At 38.4% G+C, this 22,591-nt stretch overlaps 1 protein-coding gene across 5 annotated transcripts in view; it reads left to right on the forward strand.

Moving 5' to 3' along the window:
* The window catches only part of USP8 (ubiquitin specific peptidase 8), a 98,131-nt gene that overhangs the window by 48,673 nt on the left and 26,867 nt on the right, over positions 1 to 22,591 (forward strand). For 4 of the 5 annotated variants that reach the window (XM_049904957.1, XM_049904958.1, XM_049904956.1 and 1 more), the window contains 3 exons: positions 5,949 to 6,111; positions 8,319 to 8,361; positions 11,056 to 11,200. In XM_049904957.1, the coding sequence (XP_049760914.1) occupies positions 5,949 to 6,111; positions 8,319 to 8,361; positions 11,056 to 11,200 (351 nt within the window). Of the gene's footprint in view, positions 1 to 5,948; positions 6,112 to 8,318; positions 8,362 to 11,055; positions 11,201 to 22,591 lie in introns of those variants that run through there. The other variant, XM_049904960.1, reaches the window with a different exon arrangement.

A 22,591-nucleotide genomic window follows, 5' to 3' on the forward strand; every position in this document is an offset into this window, starting at 1 on the left:
TAGAACTCAAGTGCAATGTTCTGTTTGTTCAGAACAGGATTCTTCAGAAAAAATTAAATTCTTCATATGCCTGATGTTATACTTTGCTACCGGACACTGGTTGTACAGGAACGAAGTATTTGCTGTTAGTTTTGATCTTCCTATTTGCAGAAGTTATATACGTTTTCTTAAAAATCTAATGATGGTGTTTGCCATGACTGGCTTACCAGGCTTGTAAAATGATTACAAATTAAGAAACTATGTTTCAGTTTTTAGTCACTCTGTAAATAACAGGATAAAACCGGAACTATTTTCAGTTTGTTGTTTTTTCTTCATGAGTTTTTCCTTCTTGGATCAATTAATATAGCAGTTAAATGAATCATAGTTTTTACTAGAAATTAACTTTTTAAACTAATATATTCCCTTTGTCAATTCCAGAAATTACTAATCTTGGGGCTGGAATATACATTAAGGGGCACAGATAATTAAGATGGAATATTTAAGAGTATGAGCGCAGTCGTAGAATTCTCATCTTCCACCGGGGAGACCTTGGTTCAGTTCCCAGCTAATGCACCTATCAGTGGAGACATATGTGTTGCTATGATACTGAACAGGTTTCATTGGAGCTTCTAGACTAAGCCAGATGGACTGGGAAGAAAGGTTTGGTGACCTCCTTTCAAAAATCAGCGAACGAAAACTCTGTAGATCACAATATTCCCAGGGCAGCATTTTGTTCTATTGTGCATAGGGTTGCTTTGAGTCAGGCTGACTATGGCAGCTTACAACAGCATTTAAGAGGATGAATTAAATATGTGAAAATTACTATGGCAAATATTAGAAAATGGGGAGCATCTCTTTAAATTAGAAAATTCTTCTTATTCCATTAGTACATTTTGTTCCCCTAATGTGTTAAAAAAGAGGTTGGCAGTTCAAATCTACCAGTCGCTCCTTGGAAACCCTATGGGGCAGTTCTGCTCTGTCCTATAGGGTCACTAGGAGTTGGAATCAACTGAACAGCCGTGGGATTTTAATGTGTAAAGGAGCTTTGATGGTAAAACGGTTAAGCACTCAGCTGCTTACTGAAAGATTGGGAGTTCGAACCCACCAGCCACTCCACAGGAGGAAAAACCTGGTCGTCTGTTTCTATAAAGATTACAGCCTAAGAAACCCTATGGGGCAGTTCTACTCTGTCCTATGAGGTTACTATGAGTCGGAATCAACTCAGTGGCACGCAACAAGAAGACTAGGGGAACCTTTTTGCTTTGCGTTATCCTCATTGTATGTCCTTTTCTATCAGCCCCATGTGTTAGATTTCTTTTACCAGCATTTAGAGCAGCTGTGTATTAACACCCTCATATCTGTCCTATCCTGATTCTCTTATAGTGAGTCAACCATAGAGCTCCTCTCCTCCTTTCAGTCTCTGAAATCTGCACTTGGTCTCATATAGTCGATTGTTTATAGGAGCACATTCCTCACATGTGTTATTGTTCAATAAGTAAGTCTCGATCTTGGCTCTTTCATTGATAATTTAGCTCTATGATAAATACTACAAAAGATACGTACACTATGGGAAAACATGTAAAAGATCAGTTACTTCTGTTGGACTCTGAGTAGGGACTTCCTCCCTTTGAGTAGGGGATAGTTATGACAATGGGGCAAAGATAGAATGAACAACATACACCAAGGCATAAATGTACGTGATGGATTGGTAAGAAGTCCAGGGTGGCTTAGAGAACAGGTTGTATGGTTAAGAGTGACTGGAGATCAGAACTATAGACTTTCCTTTCAGATAGTAAAGGATCTGTGTGCAATTCTTGTCCATTCAGCAGTCTTACACTTACTCCCTTCTTTAGAAGTCCCGCTACTACCACTGTAGTCTGTGCTTTCGATACTGTGTGCCATCATAATTTCCTGTTCTCCATCTGTTCTACCAGTCTCTTCTGTACGCTCTTGCCAGTAGTTGTTTTTATTTTCCTTACATGATACTCCCTGATCAGAAACTTGGCCATCCCTAGCGTACTGTACCCCTATATCTCCTCTACCTTCCTGAATCTTACTTGTCCCCTAGGCTTGTATTTTCCACATAATGTTCCTGGCTCCTTGTAGTCCACGCTGAATGCTCCTTCTGCTGAGTTTCTACAGTACTCATCTAGACCCCTCATTTGTGAAATACTCTACAAATGTCAGTTGGTAATACTATTACTTATTTTGACTTAGTTATATTGTAAGCTGAAAGGTAGAAGCTTCCTCTCAATACCTGGTGGAGCATCACATTTATTAAATAATTGTATGCTCCACAACAGCCCGTGATAAACTGGCTGTGCTTCTCTCATAGGAGTAGAGAAAAATGTCTGGACAGAGCCATCATTGTGGCTAGGGAAGTACTACAGGTAGAGTTCATAGTCTTATGTGAGTTGTTTTGCTTAATCGGGCAAAATATATAATTAACTGGTTTTTGTTTTTTAGTTGTAAATCTAATGAATGCACAAGGCAAACAGTTCCAATAGCTTGAAAGGGTATATGGTGAAAAGCATATCTCTTTCCATAGATCCCTGATCTCTGTCCTTAACTACTATTAACAGGTTCTTAGAGATCTTACTGAAATAAGCTCTGCTTGTATATGCGTGTAAACTACCTTTCCATCCCCTTTTTTTCTTTACTCAAGTAGAAATAGACCACATATACTGCTCTGAACCTTGTCTCCTTAATACATCACAGAGGTCATTTCTTACCAGCACATGTAGATCTGTCCTGATTGTCTTGGAAGAACATCTCTTCAGACACCCGGGGAGTTTGAAATTGATTTAGACCAAACCAAAAAGTCCCCCAGTGAAATCCCTGAATATAGGGCTACCAGATGCTATATTGGATATTTTAATCTAATATTTTAAAAATATTCCTGGTCTTTGGAATGAAATAAAACAGGAGGTAAGATCTCCATGCAGCCCCTCTGACTAACATAGCTCTAATTAAAAACTCCTGTTTTAGATCAAGGACTGTGCCAGTTAACTTATTTGCCTCTCAGCTTCAGATCCATTCTTTATCCTGCTTTGTGATACTAGAGCTGGATTTTGCCAACATTTTTCCTTTGCGGCCTCAGTAGAGGATTCTAGAAAGACAGTGTAAAACCCTCACAAGAGAAGGGGGCTTCTCTTCTTGGTTCCAGTCATCTGCTTTTCTTTGCCAGGTGCCCAGTAGCATTCATCCTACCTGTCCTCATAGACCAACTACATTACATACTGTTCCTCAAAATTTCTCACCACACAGTGCTGTCTTCCAGTGGATCAGCTCTGACCTCTTCATACCCTCTGGCAAGCTGCAAGTTTCTCTGCTTCCCTGCATGACTGCTCTTACAGATGAGCTCCAGCCCATGCCTCCTGGAAAATTTCTTGACTACAACAGGCTCTGTGTTCCTGTGGCAGTCATGCCCTCTTCAGTGAGGTCTGAATTTCAGCCTTTAGGTGTGAGGGTACCAGATTATTAAAAGTTATGACTGCGTTTCATAGATTTAAACATTTTTGATGGGTTTCAATCCATTGCATCTATCCTTTTTGAAGCTCAAATTGCTTTATTCGAACAGTAGGATCCTCCTCAAGGTGGCTTCTGAGCCTTTTTGACATGACCCTAATAATCTTTGATAGCTTGCCTGCCATCTGGTAGACGTTCTAGGCTTATTTTGAACATTTTCTGCCCCAGGCCTGAAGTCAGCCATTTCTGAATATTTATTTTTAAAATAGAATTGAGTATGGAACTTTTAAAGCCCTCTAGGAAACCTTTTCCTAGAAAGCTGACTTTCACTTAAAATGTTATTTAAGTTTTGTAGTGCCTTGATAATGAAGCATCTATGTTTCAGCGATATTTAGGTTATTTCTGTGCTGGTAATAGAACAGGAAAGAGGTGTAACCCATACTGAAGGCTGTAGTCTTTGATCTTCGTCAGTAAGTGCTTCAGATCCTCTCTACTTTCAGCAAGCAAAGTTGTGTTATTATCTGCATATTACAGCATATTGCAGGTTGCTAAAGATCTTCCTCCAATCTTGATGCTATGTTCTTCATATAGTCCATCTTCTCAGATTATTTTCTCAGCATACAGATGGAATAAGCATCGTGAAAGGATACAACCCTGACACACACCTTTCCTGTTATTAAACCATGCAGTATCCCCGTGTTCTGTTTCAACAACTGCCTCTTGGTCTAAGTACAGATTCTACATAAGCACAATTAAGTATTCTGGATGCATAGAGGTAAATATAGTTAATTATCGTCTCTGTTACTGATAAATGCTTTTGTATCGCTCACGTCATCTTAGGATGGATTGAAACACTTTGTAAACCCAAATTTTTAGCAGTCATCTCCCTCTCTCATCAGTGGCGGGACTGCCACTGGCTACGATATTTGATTCCTTTTGCCATGTCTAGCACTATACATCTTTTTCTTCAGAGTGAAGCAACTCTCAGCAAGCAAAACTAGATTCATCTATTCTAGAAGGCTCTAGAATGACTATTTAAATGATGACAAGTCTTTCATTTAAAGCTTATAGTATAGTTTATATGATAAAGCCATGCCATGGACTTAGCCCAGCAATTGTTTTAATTAAAAGACTGGTTCTCATTTGTTCCCCCCAGTAGAGCTTTATCACTTATTTCCTCCTATATACTTTGGGTTTCTTTTGTTCATCTTTTTTTAGCTTCTTAAGTTAAAACTTTAGGTCATCGAGTTTGTATTTTTATGCTTTTCGAATATAAGCATTTAAAGCTATTTATTTCCCTGTAAGCACTACTTTTAACTTCATCAAGCACTACTTTTAACTTCATCCCACAAATATTGATAGGGTGCATTTTGATTGGAGTCCCTGTGTGGTACTTAACGGTATTTCGCTGCTAACTGAAAAGTTGGTCCAGAGGCACCTCAGAAACAAGGCCTGGTAACCTTCTTTTGAAAAATCAGCCATTGAAAACCCTGTGGAGCACAGTTCTACCCTGACACACGTGGGGTCACCATGAGTCAGAATCTTTATGACAGCTGGTTTGGTTTTTTTTTTTTTTTAAGTGGATGCTTATCAAATTAGAATTATCTTATTGAAAGATAGCAGATGTGGTAGGAAATCATTTTGAATTTAGAAGTCATTTTCAATTAGACTTAAAGTTTTAATATGTGAAGCTGGCACAATTATTTGAGTAGTTGCCATTTCAGTTATTGACCTTAATGATTTATTATTCATCCACCCCTCTTCTGTCTGTTCTCTCACTGTCTTTTTTTATTAATTTGAAACTCAGGCATAGCTAAGCAAACAAGGCTGTAGGTCCCTGATAACATACAGTCCTGCTTGGCAATAGTAGTAAATGTCGCCTGTAATCTGCCCACTATAGCTAAGATACTTCCCCGGAAAAAAACCAAACCCATGGCTGTCAAGTTGATTCTGACTCATAGCTGATTAATTTCCAACAAATTGGAAATTGCAATGAATTCACCTTTTTTTTTGTTTTTAAATGTAATGTAGTCACCTTATTAATCCTTTTTTTTTTTTTTGGTGGTAATACATTTTTGAATATTCATTTTAACATTTGCACTCTAAATCATCAACACAAGTTTGATATTTGGATTATTTCTTTTGCAAAGAGGATTCAGGGATTGTAAATCCTGTGTAAACAAAACTGCAATAGATGTGAATCAATAAAAGATTGAAAGTAGTGGGAGGGAAAGAACAAAAAGGGAATTAAATAACTTCAGTTTGAGAGCATGGAGTTTCTTTTCAGAATTTTTGGGCAGTTTGAAATAAGTTTATAGATGGCCTCAAAGGGCAAATTTATGAGCTGTGGTTTGTAACAGAACACTGGCAGGGTTGGATTTCCGTTGGAGGGAAAGTATACAGCCATGAAATACCCCACAGCAGGATGCGAATTTTACGGAACTGGAACTCCCTTTACTTTCCATAATCATGCTACAGTCTTGACTTCTGTTTTCAACCAGATATGAAGAAGCTGAAGTCCGGAAAAAACTTGAAGAAAAGGACAGACAGGAGGAAGAGCAACTGCAGCAACAGAAAAGGCAGGAAGCAGGAAGAGAGGATGGAGGCAAGTCTGCTAAAAGTCCTTTGGAGAATGCATTGGATTCCAAAGACAAAACCCAAAAGGTATTTGAAGTTTGTTGTGTTGAGTTAAAGGACTCGTTCCGTTTGTCAGATGATTTGCTTAAAGAAGAATAGGGGTGCCAGTACAAATTCTTTCAGGTAACAAGGGTAAAATTTAATGTGTTTTTATGGAAATTATACTAGCTTCAGTTGATTCCAGGTTTTTCTGTGAGCTTTCACAGAAATATGTTCTGTGCCCTTTTTTTTTTTTTTAAACATCCACTATAAAGTGAATTAGAGCAGTGGAAAGAGCATTTGAGCTGTGAGTCAGTGTATCTGAGCTCTGGTCCTATGTCAAGCCTTGCTTAACCACTTTGGAACTTAGTTTCTTCAGTTTCCAAATGAGGGTCTTGAAATACTTGTTTAATAAATATAGTTTACAGTAAAATAATTATTTGGTATACTACTTCTTTGACGTCAAACCTTTTGTCTGTTTCCAGAGTCTCATTCTCTCCCCTTTGCTTTTTTCTTCTTTCTCTGCCCCAGTTTCTCTTTCCTTTTCCTTATCCTTTTCTTTCCATTTTTTTCAACGACTACCTGTAGTCTTTTCAGCTACATCTTCTGTTTGCCAAAAGCCATCAGTGAATCTGAGTCTGCCAGCCTTCATTGTATCTCCCTCCCTTCTCTTCCTCAGAAACTACTTTTCCTAAAATATAATTTCTTCTGCATTATTGAAATCTAGGGAAAGATTTCTGCTTTAATTTTTCTTAAAAATTTTGTGCTTTCAGCTACCATTTGTATGTGGATCATCATGGTTTTATTAAGAAGTAGTTGCCAAATTGCTTGACAGTTGTATGTCTTGCTTGTATCAGATGTAAACAGAAGTGAAGAAATCCGGTCTTTTAATTCTAGGAGCTTATAAATAATAGTGCCTTAGGGAGATGTTCATTTATAGGTCAAATGGCTGATATAAAGAATAAGACTTGAAAGAAGTATATGAAGAGTACTTTTCAAATTTTTTCATTTTGTTGCCTTTCCAACAGTAGGGGCAACCGCTTTTTGCTACTTTTACTTTTGTTTAGCCTTTTTATTTTGAGAAGAACCTCTACTACTCAGCTTTAATAATCAGTTTAACATTTTCCTACATTTTTCATTTATCCCTCTCTTTTTCTTTTACTGAAATATTTCAAGCAAATTCCAGCTAACTTATCATTTTACTCCTAATATTTCAATATACATCTCAAAAAAAGGGACATTTTCTTAACCACAATGCTGTTTTCCCACCTCACAAAATTAACAATCCCTTTGATAATCTAATACCTAGTCTATGTTCAAATTTCCAGGGTTGTCTCAAAATGTCTTTTTTATAGTTTTTTGAATGACCACCCAGACAAGGTCTACTCATCTTTTGGTTATGTCTATTAAGTCTCAATGATAATAATAATCTCCGCCTCAGTCCCCCTTTCTTGCTTTTTGATGCATTTGACATTTTAGTACTCAATCGGTTGTTCTGAAAATGACCCACATTCAGAATTTGTCTGATTGCTTTCTCTAGGTGTCATTTAACTTGCTCATCTATCTCCTGTACTTCTTGTAGGGTAGAAGTTGGACCTAAAGGCTAATTAGATTCAATCTAATTAAGTTAAATCAATTTTTGTTTTTTGGCAAAAATGCTTCCTAAATGATACTGTAGACTTCATATCGTGTAACAGTAGGAGGCACATATATTTCTTTCCTACTTTTAGTAATGAATAGGTTCAAGTGGGTCCTTGGTTTTACCATTTACAAAACAGGTTGTTGCCTTATAGAATTATCCCATGTTGTCTTGGTTAGAAAATGTAAATTATTAAGTACTTAACTACTTTGCAAAGAGCCCTGGTGGCATAGTGGATAAGCACTTAGCTGCTAATTCCAAAAGGTTGGCAGTTTGAACCCACCAGCCTTTCCATGGGAGAAAGATGTAGCAGTCTGCTTCCATAAAGACTACACCCTAGGAAACCACCCTATAGGGCAGTTCTACTCTGTCCCATAAGGTTGGTATGAGTTGCAATTGACTCAATGGTAGTGCATTTGGCTTTTTTGGTTATTACTTTGCAAACTGCCAACTGCCAAAATAACCTGGTAGTGTCATTGCTGTTCATCTGTATGTCTATAAAATGCCATTCCATTTCCTAGGCTTGTAGTTTCAATAAAGTATTAAAGTCGAGCTTTCATTTTTATGAAAGTTTTTGTTTCTATTAAAGTTGAAACTTTTTTTCCCTATGAAATAGATCAATGGTGAAATGAGTGAAAAAAATGAAATCAGAGAGAGAGGTAAGTGTGTACAGGGAGAAGGAATTCTTTTAGGCTGGTGTCGAGATCTTCTTTAATCAAATTAAACTTCAGATTTTACACAGTAAGATTCTTAACATTGTATCTAATCTTTATATAAGCTTTATCATTTTTTCTAGCCTGTACAATTATATTGAAAATGTATTGATAGGTTTTATGTTTATGTATCATGAGGGATGTTTTATGAATAATTTTAGTCTAAGCAGAATAATGAAATACAGTCGTATATAATTGAAAACATCAAAACCACAGTTTATTCTTGTTTTTTTCTTCTCAAGATGCAGTTTGGCATAATGGTTAAGAGCATGGACTTTCAGGAGCCAGAGTGCCTGGGTTTGAATACTGGCTCATCCTCTGAATTTCCATGTGCTCTTGAGCAAGTTTCTTAACCTTTTGGCCTTGGTTTCCCCATCTGTCTAATGGGCATAGTAATAGTACTTATTTCATAGGATTATTGTGAGGATTGAATGAGTTAATTTATGTAAAAAATCTTAAATACCTAGTAAACTTTATATAAACATCAGCTATTATTATTTATGATTCTAGGTTGTAGACTTAGTCATTTAAGTGGCTTCTTTACTTCCCTCAAAAAATCAGTAATTTGGATGTTGTCAATAGGCAGCATTGATGCTTTAGTCACAAATGTGTGGCCTAAACAGCAAGACTTAGACAATTGCTTTTATTAGGTTTTCCCTCTTAGAGAAGGTTTAACTTAAACATAATTGTATGCAAACACTAAAATTCTCTACTTAAAATATTGCCATAAAAAAAAAAGTATTGCCATATAGCAGTTTTAAAAATGAACTAGAGTCCAGTAAAGTACCTTCCTAAAAACCTGTCAGTTCATCTAAGATTAGTTTTATCCCACATGTTTCTTTGTACCTCCTCCTACTTAGATGTTACCCTTCTCAGTGTTTTTTTGTCACTTTAGTCTCTTTTGTTTTTAAAGTGGCTGTGGTGATTAGAGAGGGAAATGGGGTGGCTATTAACAGGTGTGGGGATTTTAGCTTAGGCGTTACTATGACTACCTTCCTCTCACAGCTGACTGCTGACACAGTTCTTTACATATTTAAGTGCTTTTTAATCTTTCCGGTCAGGTAAAATTTTTGACAGGTTGCCCTCCTGCCCCCCTAAAAAGGAAATAAATTTAAAATCTCGTAAGTTGTACTCAAAATTTCTTTTTTGTTACTCTTCTTAAAAAAGAGTTAAGCATCATGTAAAATGGATAGTAAATATTTTAGGCTTGGGAGTCCTTTAAGGGGCCCTGGTGGCACTTCACTGCTAACCAAAATGTAGGTACTTTGATCCCACCAGCCACTCCACTGGAGGGAGATATGGCAGTCTGTTTCTGTAAAGATTTACAGCCTTGGAAACACTATGAGGCAGTTCTGCCCTGTCCTGTACAGTCGCTATGAGTCGGAATCAACTTGACAGCAGTAGGTTTTGTTTGGTTAAGGGTGGGGGTCCGGTGGTCTTTGTCACAGCTGTTCAGCTATGCTGTAGTAGCAGGAAAGCAGCCATAGACAGTATGTAAACAAGTGTAGCTCTGTTCCAGTAAAATCAGGTGGCCATGATTTGCCAAACCCTGATGTAGAACACAAATAAGCTTTTGGCTTATTACTCTAGGAAAACCTGGAAGTTTACAGTTTTTCAAATAGCCCCCATACAGTATCAACCAGTCCAGGAAAATCTCAGCTTCCCTTCCCTGGTCAGTCAGAGTCCAGCTGCCAGTGCAGCCACTTCTCTCTCATTCCCATTTACCCAGGGCTGCAGGTACTGGCCCCTTCCTCTCTATCATCCCATTCATCCAGGGCTAGGTCAACGGGTACTAGTGTCTTCTCTGTTTCTTAAGTTCGTTAATTCTATGGAACAACTCACAAGCTGCAAGGAAAGGGCTATCTTTAACCTAGAAGGCAAAAGTATACAGACACAAAGGTCAAGTCTGGGAGGGGGTCTCAGCACAGAGCTTCCATGTGCATAGGGGATATATTTACCCTCCTGAGAGAGCAGAATGTTTGTTCTTTCCAACCAGGAAGTTCCAGTGAGCCTGTGTCTTTCAAGGCCTTTTATTGGCCTCGCCATGTGGCCAAGATAGATTACATCACGAGTAATCATAGGCCCCAGGTGGTCCTTGTTGGTCAGGTTGGCCCCCACTCATTGGCCTCAGGTATGGTCCTGCTCTCAGGAACCAGGACCAAATGCCATATTGTTTACTGCAGAGGTGCACCTTGTACCGTGTAAGTCCCCATCAGAGGCATTTTTGGAAAGAATTTAGAACCTTTAGATAATTTTTGAACCATAGATGTTTTTTCTGGTTAATAGCTTATTTTAAAAAAAAAAGAATATGAATATAAGATATGCTCATTAATTTCCTTATTTTATAATAGTAACAGAGTCAAAATCAAGGTAGTTGTAACGGCTGATTTTGATATTTGAGACTTTATAACTAAAGCTTTGAACTGGTTTTTTGATAAATGTCAAAACAAAGTTAAATTGTATTTAACATTAGTTGAAAAGGTAATTAAATGGTATGTATGATGGGGTAGCAAGTATATGACACCCGGGGCATTTGGCACTTCTAGAAAAAAAGCTAGGTTTGTCCCGTGTTTAGTGATAGGGTGACACACGGAATTGGGTGTTTCTTGTCACATTTATGCTGTCTTTCTCAATTCCAAGGAGCAGTCACAGCAAAGGAGCTGTACACAATGATGATGGATAAAAACATCAGCTTGATTATAATGGATGCTCGAAGAATCCAGGATTATCAGGATTCCTGTATTTCAAATTCTCTCAGTGTTCCTGAAGAAGCCATCAGTCCAGGGTGGGTCATTACGTATTTAGAAAATGGTAAACAGTGGACAGCAGTAAATGTTACTACTTAGCACCAAGCTAAATGTGATAAAGTACTCTTTTCTTTTCCTGTTGACCTTTCCCTTCTTTGCTCCTTAATGACTCAATTTACCCTTTCTGAAATACCCTGGTGGCGTAGTGGCTAAGTGCTACGGCTGCAAACCAAAGGGTCGGCAGTTCAAATCCACCAGGTGCTCTTTGGAAACTCTATGGGGCAGTTCTACTCTGTCCTGTAGGGTCACTATGAGTTGGAATTGACTCGACGGCCCTGGGTTTGGTTTGGTTTTTTGAAGTACAATGTAGGGGACATTCTAGTTTGGCTGTTTGGTAAAAAAGAGTGTACATATATTTTTTTATTGAAGAAGCAGCAGTATAGCTAAGTGATTAAGAAAGTACAGGCTCTGAGGTCAGATTGTATTCAGATCATAGCTATCACTTATCAGCTACATTAGTTCTAGCTAGTGACCTAACCTCTCTAAGCCCATTTTCCGTCTGTAAAATGATGGTAATACCTATCTCATAAAAGTTTTGGGAGATTTAAATAAGAAAACACATGCACACTCACGAACACTTAGCACAGTACCTGACACTAAAAAAAAAAAAAAAAAAAGACACTAAAAAAAAAAAAAGACACTAGTAAGGATTTATTAAAAAAAAAAAATTTTCTTTTCTGTTAAGAAGGCCTTTAACCTATAAAATGATGTAAAGATACTTGCGTACATTAGAACTCATTATGACATATGGTGGCAGAGCTAAAACTTCAGACCCACAACTGTTTGCACTATTTCAAGTGGTCTTATTTAAATCATATAATTTCTCTGGGCCTTAGCTTATAGGTTTGGATTAGTTGAAATCTATGGTACATTCTAGGGCTAATTTAAACAACATTAATATGTATATATTTTAGGTAGTAAAACTTACATAGTTCCTGGCACATTGTACATGCTTGTAAATATGCTATTTTAAAATGAGATTAGAATGCTTCATCTAATCAAGCAGATGTGAATTCCCAGTATTTGAAAAGACAAAGCAAATTGTAATTAGTCTTTGGATGGTCTAATCTATACTCTGCAAGCCAATGGTCTTTATCTCAGTGTTTCCCAAAATGTGAGATTTGGACAGCTGTGGAAGTCAGGATGACTTTTAGATTGAAGGTTAAAGAACAGTTAACTGCATACCAAGAAAATCATTCCCCTTTAATTTCTGTTTCAGTCTTTCTGAATTGGTTAAAAAAAAAAAATCTCAGTTTAGTGCTGATATGCTTTTTAGTAGTTGCTAATCTTCCTTTATCTTCCTTTTTTAATGGAGAGTAGACCTCTGACCTTTCTGTAGGCAACAGTATCTGCAGCTAGCTGATATTTATGTTTTCATTGTCTTTTTTTAAAAAACACAGTACAGTATACATACAAATTTGATCCTATCCTAATTGTTTAGCCCAGTGAATTTTCATTAATGGAATGCACCCGTTAACTAGCATTAAGATCAAGAAACAAAACATGACCATCACTCCAGAAGTGCCTGATTTGCCCCAGTCAGTCACTACCCATAACTCCTCCCACCCAAGGGAACCCCAGCTTCTTACAGAAGAGATTGGTTTTCTCTGTTTTTATACTTTATATAAATAGAATCAGACAATGTGTAGTCCTTTCTGTCTGGCTTTTTTTACTCAACCTTGCATATGTGAGAATCACCCGTGTTATTTTGTGTAGTTTGCAGTTTGTTCTTTCTCATTGCTATGTGGTATTCCATTGTGTGAATATAGCACAATTATCTGTTTTATTTTTTACAATTACCTTTTTATTTCTTGCATATGATGCTTTTTTTCCATGTATATGGCGATAGAAAGTTTCATTTTTAAACAAAACATCAGTTTCAACAAATATTTTAAATAATGGTCAGGTAAAACAGAGTTGCGGCAAATTGTCATGATGAAAGGTACATGAAGTTGGGAAACATTTTGATATTATTCTTTTCCAAAATGTTTTCTGCAAAAACTAACCCCGAGAACAATATTATGTAAATATATTACTCGAGTAAGAAATAGTCCTTAAGAATATCACATTTCATTTTTTCTCATTCTTTGTTGACCAGGTGTCCTTCTGAAATCTAATTGTGTATCAGGAGAGAATATTGTGAGGCAATATTTTATGGTTTCTTCTTTATCTTCTCTCTCTTTTTTTTTTTTAACTCCCTAGAAGATACAGCAACCAACATTATTATTTGAAGTGAATTTTCTTCTATTTTTTGTGCTTTAGGTGAAAGTTTACAGCACAAATTCGTTTCTCATTCAAAAATTTATACACAGGTTGTTTTGTGACATTGGTTGCAATCCCCACAATGTGTCAGCACTCTTGCCCTTTCCACCCAGGGCTCCCTGTGTCTGTTTGTCCAGTTTTCCTGCCTTAACCTTTAGCTGAAAGGTGAACTTCGGGAATGGCTTCAGCTCTGAGTTAGCAGGGTATTCAGTAGCCAGTCTCGGAGGTTTCTCCAGTCTTTGTCAGACCAATAAGTCTGGTCTGTTTTTGTGAATTTGAATTTTGTTCTGTATTTTTCTCCCACTGTGTCCGGAACCCTGTATTATAATCCCTGTATTATAGTCCTGTCAGAAAGGACGGTGGTGGTAGCCAGGCACCATCTACTTCTTCTGGCCTCAGACTGGTGGAGGCTGTGGTTCATGTGGTCCATTAGTCCTTTGGACTAGTATTTTCTTTGTGTCTTTTGTTTCCTTCATTCTCCTTTGCCCCGGGCAGGATGGGACCAATAAATGTATCTCAGGTGGTTGCTCGCAAGCTTTTAAGACCCCACACGCTACTCACGAAAGTAGGCTGTAGAACATTTTCTTTATGAATTGTATTATGCCACTTGACCTAAATATCCCCCCGAGACCATGGTCCCCAGCCCTCAGCCACAGTAACTTGGTGCCTCAAGATGTTTGGGTGTGACTAGGAAGCTTCTATGACTTTGCCTTGGTCAAGTTGTGCTGAGTTCCCCTATATTGTGTGTTGTCTTTCCTTTCACCAAAGTTAACTTGTCTGTTATCTAGTTAGTGATTTCACCTTCCTAGCCCTCCGTTCCCTCCTGACCATCAAAGATTTTTTTTTCTGTGTGTTAACCTTTTCATGAGTTTTTGTAATAGTGGTCTCACAATATTTATCCTTTTGTGATTGACTTATTTCACTTAATATAATGCCCCCTAGATTCATCCACGTTTGAGATGTTTTGTGGATTCATCATTGTTCTTTATCATTGCATTGTATTCCATTGTTGTATGTACCATAATTTGTTTATCCATTAATTTGTTGATGGGCACTTAGGTTGTTTCCATCTTTCTGTAATTGCGAATAATGCTGCAATGAACATGGGTGTGCATGCGTTTATTCATGCAACAGCCCTTATTTTTCTAGGATGTATTCCTAGGAGTGAAATTGCTGGGTTGGATGGTATCTCCAGCTTTTTAAAGAGGCACCATATCGTTTTCCATAGTGGCATTTTATATTCTCACTGGCAGTGTTCCAGAGTTCCAGTCTCCCTGCCACCTATCCAACATTTGTTATTTTCTGGCTTTTGATGAGTACCAGTAATGTCAGAGTGAGAAGGTATCTCATTGTTGTTTTGATTTTCGTTTCTCTGATGACTAAAGATCATGGTATTTCCTCATGAGTCCCATTACCACCAGAATGTCTTCTTTGGTGAAATGCCTATTCATATTCTTTGCCCATTTTTAATTAGATTATTTGTCTTTCTGTAATTGAAGTGTTGAAATATTTTATAGATTTTAGAGATTAGACCCTTGACAGATATGTAATAGCCAAAAATGTTTTCCCAGTCTTTGGATTCTCTTTTTACTTTTTTAGTGAGGTCTTGATGAGCATAAGTGTTCAATTTTTACGATCTCCCACTTGTCTACTTTATCTTCTGGTGTTTGTGCATTGTCAGTTATGGTTTGTATTGTATTTATGCCATATATTAGGGACCCTAGTAGTGTCCTTATTTTTCTTCCAAGGTCTTTATGTTTTAGATTTTATGTTTGAGTTTTTGTATATGGTGTGAGGCATGGGTCCTGTTTTATCTTCTTACAGATGGACATCCAGTTTTGCCAGCACCATTTGTTAAAAAGACTGTCTTTTCCCCATTTAATGGGCGTTGGTCCTTTGTCAAATATTAGCTGCCTATAGATGGATGGATTTATGTCTGGGTTCTCGATTCTGTCCCATTGGTCTATGTGTCTGTCGTTGTACCAGTACCGGGCAGTTGTGACTACTGTGGCTATATATTAGGTTCTGAAATCAGGTAGTATGAGACCTTTTGTTCTTTTTCTTCAGTAATGCTTTGCTTATCTGGGGCCTCTCTCCTTTCCAAATAAAGTTGGTGATTAGTTGTTCTATTTCATTAAAGAATGCTGTTGGTATTTGGGTCAGGATTGCATTATGTCTGTAGATTGCTTTGGGTAGAATTGACGTTTTCACAACGTTCAGTCTTCTTATCCATGAGCGTGGTGTGCTATTCCATTCGTGTAGGTCTCTCACAGTGGTTAGGAACTTGGCTGCTAACCGGAAGGTCGGTGGTTCAAATCTATCAGCTGATCCTTGGAAACCCTAAGGGGCAGTTCTACTCTGCCCTGTAGGGTCACAATGAGTCAGACTGGACTCTATGGCAATCGGTTTTTCTTCTGATTTCTTGCAGTAGTGTTTTGTAGTTCTCTTTGTATAGGTCTTTTACATCCCTGGTTAGATTTATTCCTAGGCATTTTATCTTTCTAGGGCCCTTTATAAATAGCATTGTTTTCCCAATTTCCTTTTTGAAGTTCTCTTTGTTGGTGTGTAGCCATCTGTCTTAGTCATCTAGTGCTGCTATAACAGAAATACCACAGGTGGATGGCTTCTACAAAGACAAGTTTATTCTCTCACAGTCCGGTAGGCTAGAGGTCTGAATTCCGGGCACCAGCTCCAGGGGAAGGCTTTCTCTCTCTGTCGGCTCTGGAGAAAAGTCCTTGTCATCAGTCTTCCCTTGTTCTGGGAGCATCTCAGCACAGGAACCCTAGGTCCAAAGGATGCGCTCTGCTCCTGGTGCTGCTTTCTTGGTGGTATGAGGTCCTCAACTCTCTGCTTGTTTCCCTTTCCATTTATCTCTTGAGATATAAAAGGTGTTGCAGGCCACATTCCGGGGAAACTCCCTTTACGTTGGATCAGGAAGGTGACCTGAGTAAAGGTGGTGTTACAATCCTACCCTAATCCTCTCAACATAAAATTCCAGTCACAAAATGGAGGACAACCACACAACACTGGGAATCATGGCTTGAACAAGTTGATACACACATTTTTGGGGGGACATAATTCTATCCATGACAGCATCCACCTGATTTTTGTATGTCAATCTTGTATTCTACTACTCTGCTGAATTGTTCTGTTAGTACCAGTAGTTTTCTGGTTGAATCTTTCGGGTTCTCTACGTATAGAATTATATCATCTGTGAATAAGGTTATTTTTACTTCTTCCTTTCCAAATCGGATTCCCCCTTTTTTTTTTTCTTGCCTTACTGCTCTAGCTAGAACTTCCGGCACAGTGTTAAATAGGAGTGGTGATAAGGGCATCCTTGTCATGTTCCCTTATTCAGGGGGAATGCTTACAGCATCTCTCTGTTGAGAATGATGTTGTATAGATGACCTTCATTGAGATATTTCCCTTCTGTTCCTATTTTATTGAGAGTTTTTACCAGGAATGTGTGTTCGACGTTATCAAATGCCTTTCGGTGTCACTTGAGATGATCGTGTGAATCCTTTCTTTTGTTCTATTTGTGTGGTGGATTGTTGTTATTGTTAGGTGCCGTCGAGTCACTTCCGACTCATAGCGACCCTATGCACAACAGAACGAAACACTGCCCAGTCCTGCACCATCCTTACAATCGTTGTTATGCTTGAGCTCATTGTTGCAGCCACTGCGTCAATCCACCTCGTTCAGGGTCTTCCTCTTTTCCACTGACCCTGTACTCTGCCAAGCATGGTGGTCTTCTCCAGGGACTGATCCCTCCCGACAACACGTCCAAAGTATGTAAGACGCAGTCTCACCATCCTTGCATCTAAGGAGCATTCTGGCTACACTTCTTCCAAGACAGATTTGTTCATTCTTTTGGCAGTCCATGGTATATTCAATATTCTTCACCAACACCACAATTCAAAGGCGTCAATTCTTCTTCGGTCTTCCTTATTCATTGTCCAGCTTTCACATGCATATGATGTGATTGAAAATACCATGGCCTGGGTCAGGTGCACCTTAGTCTTCAGGGTGACATCTTTGCTCTTCAACACTTTGAAGAGATCCTTTGCAGCAGATTTGCCCAATGTGGTGCATCGTTTGATTTCTTGACTGCCACTTCCATGGCTGTTGATTGTGGATCCAAATAAAATGAAACCCTTGACAACTTTGGTCTTTTCTCCTTTTATCATGATGTTGCTCATTGGTCCAGTTGTGATTAAGCTGACTAATTTTCTAATGTTTAACCATCTTTGCATACCTGGTATGAATCTGAATATTTGGTAGAATTCACCAGTGAAGCCATCCAGACCAGGGCTTTTTGTTGTTGTTGGGATGTTTTTTATTACCTCTGCAATCTCTTCTACTGTTATCGGTCTGTCCACTTTTCCTACCTCAGTTTGTGTTAGTTTAGGTAGGTAGTGTGTTTCTAGAAATTTCTCTGTTTCATCTAGGTTCTCAAATTTGTTGAAGTGCAGTTTCTCATAGTACTCTTTTATGATCCTTTTTATTTCAGTTGGGTCTGTTGTCCCCCATCTCATTTCTTATATGAGTTATATGCTTCCTCTCCTGTTTCTCTTTTGTCAGTTTGGCCAGTGGCTTGTCAGTTTTGTTGATTTTTTTTTCAAAGAACCAACTTTTGGTCTTGTTGATTCTTCCTATTATTATTCTCTTCTGTATTTCATTTATTTCTGCCCTAACCTTTATTATTTCCCTTCTTCTGGTGCCCATGTGCATCTTTTGCTGTTTTCTTCCTATTTGTTTGAGCTGTAGAGCTAACATTTTGATTTTGGCCAGTTCTTTTTTTATGTGTATGTTTATTGCTATATGTTGACTACTGACTGTTGCCTTTGCTGTGTTCCAAAGGTTTTGGTATGATGCATTTTCGTTCTCATTTGATTCTAAGAATTTTTTGATTCCCTCTTTGACTTCTTTATTACCCACTTGTTTTTAAGCGAGGTGTTATGCAGTTTCCATGTGTTTGATTCCCCCGTACACCTATCAGTTTGTCATACTGTGGAGGCTTGTGTGTTGCTGTGATGCTGGAAGCTGTGCCACTGGTATGCAAATACCAGCAGGATCACTCCTGGCAGATTAGGGTTCAGCTGAGCTTCCAGACTAAGGGAGACTAGAAAGAAGGACCCAGCAGTCTGCTTCTGAAAAGAATTAGCCAGTGAAATCCTTATGAATAGCAGCAGAACATTGTCTGATACAGTGCTGGAAGATGAGCCCCTCAGGTTGAAAGGCACTTAAAATACGACTGGGGAAGAGCTGCCTCCTCAAAGTAAAGTTGACCATAATGATGTGGATGGAGTCAAACTTACAGGACCTTCGTTTGCTGATGTGGCACAACTCAAAATGAGAATAAACACCTGCAAACATCCATTAATAATCTGAACATGGAATGGATAGAGCATGAATTCAGCAAAATTGGAAATCATCAAAAATGAAATGGAACACATAAACACAGATATCCTAGGCATCAGTGAGCTGAAATGGACTGGTTTTGGCCATTTTGAATCAGTCATGGTCTGCCGTGCGGGGAATGACAACTTGAAGAGAAATGGTGTTCCATTCGTTGTCAAAAGAACATTTCAAGATCTAAAGTATGAAGCTGTTGGTGATAGGATAATATCCATATACCTACAAGGAAAACCAGTTAATACAACTATTATTCCACACCAGCCACTAAGGCCAAAGATGAAATTAAAGATTTTTACCAACTTCTGAAGTCTGAAACTGATCGAACAGATAATCAGGGTAGTTGATAATTACTGGTGATTGGAATGCGAAAGTTGGAAACAAAGAGGAAGGATCGGTAGTTGGAAAATACGGCCTGGGTGATACAAATGATGCCGAAGATCCACAATAGAATTTTGTAAGACCAGTGACTTCTTCATTGCAAATACCTTTTTTCACCAATGTAAACAGTGACTATTCGTGTGGACCTCTTCAGATGGAATACACAGGAATCAAATCGACTACATCTGTGGAAAGAGATGATGGAAAAACAGTATCATAGAAGAAGGCCAGGGGCTGACTGCAGAACAGACCATCAATTGCTCACATGCCAGTTCAAGTTGAAGCTGAAGAAAATTAGAATAAATCCACGAGAGTCAAAGTACGACCTTGAGTATATCCCACCTGAATTTAGAGACCATCTCAAGAATAGATTTGATGCAGTGAATGCTAATGACCGAAGAAAAGATGAGTTGTGGAATGACATTAAGGACATCATACATGAAGAAAGCAAGAGGTCATTGAAAAGACGGGAAAGAAAGAAAAGACCAAAATGGATGTCAGAAGAGACTCTGAAAGTTGCTCTTGAATGTCAGGTGGCTAAAGTGAAGGGAAGAAATGATGAGGTAAAAGAGCTGAACAGAAGATTTCAAAGGGCGGCTTGAGAAGACAAAGTAAAGTATTTTAATGACATGTGCAAAGACCAGGAGATAGAAAACCAAAAGGGAAGAATACGCTCAGCATTTCTCAGGCTGAAAGAACTGAGCTAAAAATTCAAGCCTCAAATTGCAGCAGTGAAGGATTCTATGGGGAAAATATTAAACAACGCAGGAAGCATCAAAAACAGATGGAAGGAATGCACAGAGTCACTATACCAAAAAGAATTGTTCGACATTCAACCATTTCGGGAGGTAGCATATGATCAGGAACCAATGGTGCTGAAGGAAGAAGTCCAAGCTTCACTGAAGGTATTGGCAAAAAACAAGGTTCCAGGAATTGTTGGAATATCTATTGAGATGTTTCAGCAAACGGATGTAGCGTTGAAAGTGCTCACTCGTCTGTGCCAAGAAATTTGGAAGACAGCTACCTGGCCAACCAACTGGAAGAGATCCCTATTTATGCCTATTCCCAGGAAAGGGGAGCCAGCCAAATGTGGAAATTGTGGAACAATACTGTTAATATCACATGCAGGCAAAATTTTGCTGAAGATCACTCAAAGGCGGCTGCAGCAATATATCGACAGAGAACTGCCAGAAATTCAAACCCGATTCAAAAGAGGATGTGAACAAGGGATATCATTGCTGATGTCAGATGGATCCTGGCTGAAAGCAGAGAATACCAGAAAGATGTTTACTGTGTTACATTGACTATGCAAAAGCATTTAACTGTGAATCATAACAAGTTATGGATAACGTTGGGAAGAATGGGAATCCTAGAACACTTAATAGTGCTCATGAGGGACCTGTACATACATCAAGAGACAGTTGTTCGAACAGAACAAGGGGATACTGCTTGGTTTAAAGTCAGGAAAGGTGTGTGTCAGGGTTGTATGCTTTCATCATACCTGTTCAGTCTGTATGCTTAGCAAATAATCTGAGAAGCTGGACTATATGAAGAAGAATGGGGCTTCAGGATTGGAGGAAGACTTATTAACAACTTGCATTCTGCAGATGACAAAACCTTGCTTGCTGAAGGTGAAAAGGACTCAAAGCCCTTAACTGCTGAAGATCAAAGACCACAGCCTCACAACTGGATCAATAAGCAACATCATGATAAACGGAAAAAATATTGACGTTTTCAAGAATTTCATTTTACGTGTGTCCATAATCAACATTCATGGAAGCAGCAGTCAAAATAGCAAAAGATGCATCTCATTGGGCAAATCTGTTGCAAAAGACTTCTTTGAAGTGTTGAAAAGCGAAGATGTCACCTTGAACACTAAGGTGTTTTCAGTCATCTCATATGCATGCGAACGCTGGACAGTGAATTAGGAAGACCAAAGAATTGACACCTTTTAATTGTGTTCATGAAGAATATTGAATATACCATGGACTGCCAAAAGAACAAACATACCTGTTTCAGAAGAAGTACGACCAGAATGCCCCTGAGAAGCAAGGATGACAAGACTACGTCATACTTCAGGCATGTTATCAGGAGGGATCAGTTCCTGGAGAAAGACATCTTGCTTGGTAAGTAGAGCGTCAGCAGAAAAGAGAAGACCCTCAATGAGATGGATTGACACGGTGGCTGCAACAGTGGGCTTAAGCAGTGTTTTGTTCTCTTGTGCATAGGGTCACTATGAGTCAGAACCAGCTCAGTGGCACCTAACAACAACAACGTGTATTTGATTATTTTTTCCTACCTCTTCCTGTTATTCATTTCTCCTTTTATGGCGTTGTGATCAGAGAGAATGCTTTATATTATTTCAGTGTTTTGGACTTTATTGAGGATTGCTTTGTAGACTAAGATGTGGTCTATCCTGGAGATTGTTCCATGTGCATTGGAAAAGAGTGTGTACTTTGCTGCTTTTGGGTGGAATGTTTTATATATGACTGTGAGGTCAGGTTGGTTGATTGTGGCTTTTAGATCTTCTTTATCTTTATTGAGTTTCCTTCTGGATGTTCTGTTCTTTACTGAGAGTGGTGTGTTGAAGTCTTCTACTGTTACGGAACTATTTCTATTTTCAGCACTTTTAGAGTTTATTTTGGATGCATGTCGGGTGTTTGATATATTTTTTTCCATCCTTTGTTTTTTAACATATGTATGTCTTTGTGTCTAAGGTGTGTCTTTATGGGTACATTTAATCCTTTTATATTCTGCATGATTATTGGTGGTGTGCTTTTGGGGGGGGGGTGCTGATGTTTATTTTCTTCCTCTTAACGTTCCTGTGCTGAGTTCCTTTTATTTGCAGTTTTCTTTTCATTTCTTTTGTTATTATAGATTTTGTGTTTACTGAGTCTTTATATTTCTCTTCTTTTTTATTTTGATGAGTAGGTTTGTTAACTTTCTTTGTGGTTACCTTGAAATTCACCCTTATCTTCCTGAGTTTGAACCAGCCTTTTATTAATTCATATCGCCTTGATCTCTTCTCCACTTGAAAGTTCTTTACCTACACCATTTATTCCCTTTTGTGATGGTTAAGGTTGTGTGTCAACTTGGCTGGGCCATGATTCTTAGTAGTTTGGCAGAAATGATGTAGTTTGGCAGTTACGTAATGATGTAATCACCTCCATGGTGACACCTGATATAATGAAATCATCTCCATGATGAGATTTGCTATGAGCAGCCAGTCAATTGAAAGTGGAGTTCCCTTGGGGATGTGGCCTGTATCCAACATATTTGGACTTTCTGGCAAAGCTTGCTAGGTGTTACTC

The sequence above is a fragment of the Elephas maximus genome, chromosome 12 (assembly GCF_024166365.1).
Source record: "Elephas maximus indicus isolate mEleMax1 chromosome 12, mEleMax1 primary haplotype, whole genome shotgun sequence".
Taxonomy (NCBI): Eukaryota; Metazoa; Chordata; class Mammalia; order Proboscidea; family Elephantidae; genus Elephas; species Elephas maximus.